This window comes from Tupaia chinensis, unplaced genomic scaffold (genome assembly GCF_000334495.1).
Source record: "Tupaia chinensis unplaced genomic scaffold, TupChi_1.0 Scaffold000126_2, whole genome shotgun sequence".
Lineage (NCBI taxonomy): Eukaryota > Metazoa > Chordata > Mammalia > Scandentia > Tupaiidae > Tupaia > Tupaia belangeri.
In genome coordinates this window covers 1,156,098-1,161,228 of record NW_006159594.1, presented here as the reverse complement: position 1 = coordinate 1,161,228, position 5,131 = coordinate 1,156,098, and the positions used below count along the sequence as shown (strand labels likewise).

Genomic DNA, 5,131 nt, shown 5'->3' with positions numbered 1-5,131 from the left:
GAGGAGAATGGAGGAGAAGGGATTGCGGCGTGACCATCCCCCCTGGGGGGTGATTTCTCACTTTCTCTCTGTCTCTCCAGTGAGCTCACATGCCCTATGGTAAAACCTTAAAAAAAAAAAGGAATTGGAAAGAGCCTTGGCCAGGAGACTTACATGGGTTCAGGAGAGAAAAGTCCTTACATATGCAGTGGTGATTAGAGGAGGGCAGATTTGAAAGATAAGAGAGCAGAACTCATAGGACTTGGTGGCAGAACCTGGTTGGATCTGAAGTAAAGGGAAGAGGACAGGGGCTGATGGGTAGGTTTCTAGTGTAAGCAACTAAGTGGTTAATGGTGCCATTAACTCAGGGAATGCTTGAGCCAGTTTCAGGAGGCAGGGAATATGAGCCCAGTTTAAGGTGCTGATTCCTTTGAGAAAACCAAGTGGAGATACTAGTAGTCAATTCAGTTTTGGGGTTAGTCCTTCCATCAGTGAGAGAGGCAGCACCTCCAATGGGGTCTCTCTTTTTTTTTTTTTAATTTACAGATTTTTGCTACAGGGCATGTGTGTTCGCCAAAGAGGCAGAGAGAGACAGAGAGACAGAAGGCAAGAAATCACCCCCTTTGGGGAATGGCCACACCACAATCCCCTCTCCTCCATCCTCCTCCTAGGATTTTGGGCACACATGCACACGAGCCCGGCGTGAGTTTCAAGTCACCAGGTCTAGGACTCAAACCGCTGCCAACTATGTGGGAGTCCAGCTATGTAACCATTATACCACTTGCTGGCCCCATCCCCCAAAGGGTCTTGATGCCATGATCCACTCTCGCCTTAACCAGCCCCAGCTCATGGGCACATATGTGTCCACATAATAAGGGAGGTCTCCAGACACAAACCCATGTGGGTTAGCCTCACAAAATGCCGTTTTACAACTGCACAGCTATCCAGCCCCTCAGCTGAGCTTTGAAATTCAAGAAACTGGGGCTAGAGATAGATTAGGGAGCCATCCACGTATATGGATTGTAATTAAAGTCTTGGGGATGAAGAGGGCCCATGGAGCTCCCAGCTCCAGTTCACACCAGGGAGAGGTTGCCCTGAGGTTCTGAGCACTCTTGGAGCATGCTCTACCAGAGTACCTTTCTTCACCTTCACTCATCTTTGCTTCCTATTATCCCCTGAAAACAAAGGCTGATTATTGTAACCATGCCCATTGTTGGCACCATTGACTCCCATATGGACTTCCTTTAGTGGCATCTCAACTTTTTGTAAGATTTACTCACCAGCCCTTACCCCTGAGGATCCAAACTTCCAAATACTAGGGGCTGAACAGTGGTGCAGCAGTAATGGGATGCTGTGAGGCTGACCCACATGGAAAGGCTCCAGGTTTGCACCCGTAGTCCTCCCTAAACACACTGGGCATGTATGCCCATGACCGTGGGACTGTCTGAAGCTGAAGGTAGATCAGTGTAAGACTCTTGGGTGTATTATATTATTTTGTCTCTCTGTTCCTTTTGCTTGTATAAGAAACTTGAAAAAAAACCTCCCAGGTGGCACAGCAAAGGTGCTGGACTCCCACATGGCCAACCATGGTTGGAGTCCCGGACCTGGCAGCTTGAAAATCACTCTGGGCACGTGAGCATGCGTGTCTAATATCCTGAGAGAATGGAGTAGATGGGATTAGTGTGGCCATTGCCCTGGGGGAGATGATCTCTCACTTTCCTTTTTTTTTTTTTTGTTTCATAGTAAAGACTGCTTTATTGATGGCAGTTAGTATAAGCCTGTCTCTCTCCAGCAAGTGCACGCGCCCTATGGCAAAAACCTTAAGAAAAAAAAAATCCAAATATTGGATAATTTGGATTTAACTGGGTTTAACTGGAAGAATTCAGGCTCTCCTTCCCTCCTTCCCTAGCTGAGGCAGGAAGGACGGAGAAACTTCTGGTTAATTCTGAAGACGTTGCCTACAGAGGTTCTAGATGCAGCCTGGCAGCTCCCCTCTACCAGTACTCTCGGTCCTCTCTGCTTCCAATCTGGTAGTAAACGCTCCTCGGGATCAAAGCGCTACAGGCTTGACCAGGAAAACAGGCTGATTCACAGGAGAGATGAGGTCAGGCAGACAATGGAGCTTGGACAAGGAAGCCAAATAGTTTGTGCCAAATTAATTTCCCAGAAGATATTAACCTCCTTTCTTTTCCCATTCCCTAAGGCTACACTAAGACGATAAAAGATGTTAAAAATGTTGAGATGAAAATAATATGCATGATTTGTTTGCATATCATTTTCATGCTCATTTACTATCTAAATACAAAAGAGTCATTCTCCTTCTTCTCCACTCTACATCTTCTGCCCCTTGCCACTGATGTGCTAGTCTGAGCAAAATCAGTTGACTAGTATTTAATCAGATTATGTTCAGCTTCAGCCAGGATTTCTTTTATTTATTTATTTTTTACTGTTTGTTCATTTCTTTGTCATGAGAGAGACAGAAAGACAAACACTCTAACAGGGTCTCACACTACGTCCTTCCCCACAGCCCTCCCAGCTAGCCAGGATCAATAACACACCCGCATGGGGTGGGGCAGGTGGGGGTAAGGGGGTGGCGAACAGGCCCACCTGAGGAACTGCCCCCAATCTCCCATGGCTTCCAGCACTGCCAAGGAGACACTTAGGCGTGCACTACTCTGACTGGGCCTCCTTTTTTTTTTTTTTTTTGGAGAGGCGTTTGCTATAGGGTGTGTGCGCTCACTAGAAAGAGACAAGAGATGGGATGAGCAGGTGGTGTGGTGGTTAAGGCGCTGGACACTCCCACATGGCCAACCAGGGTTCAAGTCCTGACTCTGGTGGCTTGCTTTCTCACTTCCTCTCTCTCTCATCCTCTGTTTCTCTCTGGTCAAATCAAAAAGTAAATGAATGAATAAATAAAATAAGATAAATAATTATAAGGAAAAAAAAAGAGACAGAGAGACAGAAAGAAATCATCCCTCCCCAGGGGGGATGGCCACTCCACAATCCTTTCCCCTCCATTCTCTGGGATCTTGGGCATGCCTGAGAGTTTCTGATGTGAATTTAAGCCACCAGGACTGGGACTATATGGGAGTCCAGCAACATAGCCATTATGCCAACTGCTGGCCCTAGGCCTCTTGTTTTTGATCTTTTTATAACAGTATAGGCCAATATCAGCCCCTCATCCTTTTCCATCCTGATTGTTTTCACTTGCTATTTCCTCTAAAGGCATTTCCTCTCTTCCTCTTAGGTTAATACTTACTCAATGTCCTGTGGGCCAACCAATGGAGGGGGGTGTTCTGTAGCCCCTCAAACAGGCCTTCACTCCCCATAGTCACCTGAAATATTTGCTAAAAATCTCATTTCCCAACACCAGGGGGTGTCTGTCTATTCCTCTATCTGTCCTACCCTTAAGGTAGGAATTAGGCCCAAACCTTTCCCTCACTTTTCACTGCTTTTACCTACACACTAAATCTCTCTCCCTCCTTCTTAAGGTAGAGATTAGTCGCCAACCTTTCCTCCCTTCTTTTCATTGCTTTTACAGACCTACTAAGTCTCCCCCCTCGAACTGCTCCACCAGGACGGAACTTTGGGTTCAGAAAGTGGTGCGCTTTTTTGCAGTTTATGTTAGTCTCGCATCCTCTCTGGACAGACTTGTCCTTTCCCTGCGCGTTCTTCGATCTCTGCACTACTCACTCCCTTTCGCTCCGCGGGCTCTCCCTTTCTTGGGCTACCTGTCTTCCCCCTAAGTTTGCTTCCTGGTCTCTGGACCGCTTCCTGGTCTCTGGACCTCTTTCTCCGTGCATCCACCTTTCTTCATCTCCCCGTCTTCTTCTTTAGGGGTCTCTCCCTGACTCACTACTGTACCATCTCGCCGTCTCTCCCACAATACCCGCACTGAGAACAAAGTCACGGTGTTTGCGCAGCGCTGGCCTCCCATCGCCCCTTCCGGCCCGCGACATTCCACCATGCCCCTCCGCGCATTCCAACTGCAAACAAAGAGTCCCCCCCAACACCTCCCAACACTCCGGTTCGAATTCTTGAATGTGGTCACTGCGGCTGTCCAAACTACCCCTTGCCCTCCTCTCGCTTCCAGTCGGCGGATCTCCACCTCCAAGATAGCTGCCACCAGCGCGGCCCCCGGGACACACCGCAGATCCCTGCGCTCACACCCCGTGGCTCCCGTTCACACCGCGCTCCGCCCTTCCAGGAAAGTAGATCCGGCCAGGCAGACAAAAGTTTGGGAGAGAAGTTTGGTCTGTGCCAAGTGTGAGAGCGAAGGGGGCGGGGGCCGGGGAGTGTGGGGCGGTCGGGCGAGTCGACGCGTGAACAGATAGACCTGCGGACGGGACAGCTCTAGCCCCGCTTAACCCCAGATGCGCGGGGGGACGCAGCTGCTCCCGCTGGGGGATGCTGCGGGATTCCTGGCGCCGGGCATCCGGGCCGCCCGCTAAGCCCCTGTGCCTATCCCGTGCCCCTGGGGACCCGGAGTCCGGCTGCTGGGAAAGAGAAGCGGCCGCCGAGACGCTGCAGGGTGCCGGGCGGGGAGGGGGCTGGAAGCCCCAGGCCCGAGGGCATGGAGCGGTTAGGGGAGAAAGCCAGTCGCCTGCTGGAGAAGTTCGGCCGCAGAAAGGGTGAATCTAGCCGGTCTGGGTCTGATGGGACCCCTGGGTCGGGCAAGGGGCGCCCGAGTGGGTCGGGGGTGCCTAGGAAAGCAGGGCACCGAGGAGCTACTGGGGAACCTGGCAATGAGCCGTTGGAGCCGGCCCGGGAGCAAGGCCCCCAGGACGCTGAGCGGAATCCACGCGGCTCCTTTGAGGCGCAGCGCTGCGAGGGCTCCTTTCCCGGGGGGCCGCCGCCCACACGAGCCTTGCCTCTACCTCAGTCACTGGCCCCCGATTTTCGCCAGGAGACCACGGCCCCGGCCCTAAGCCCCCGCTCCAGCTTCGCCAGTAGCTCAGCCAGCGACGCGAGCAAGCCGTCCAGTCCCGGAGCCAGCCTGCTGCTGGACGGCGCGGGGGCTGGCGGAGCCGGAGGGAGCCGGCCCTGCAGCAATCGCACCAGCGGTATCAGCATGGGCTACGACCAGCGGCACGGGAGCCCTCTGCCCGCGGGGCCGTGCCTGTTTGGCCCACCGCTGGCTGGGGGTGCGGGC

General features: G+C 52.4%; 1 protein-coding gene across 1 annotated transcript in view; it reads left to right on the top strand.

The window, feature by feature from the left end:
• Window positions 1–4,337: 4,337 nt before the first annotated feature.
• The window catches only part of AJUBA (ajuba LIM protein), a gene marked incomplete in the record, with an annotated part of 14,233 nt that continues 13,439 nt past the window's right edge, over window positions 4,338–5,131 (top strand). The window contains 1 exon segment of the mRNA XM_014586280.1: window positions 4,338–5,121. Coding sequence (XP_014441766.1) covers window positions 4,553–5,121 — 569 coding nt within the window.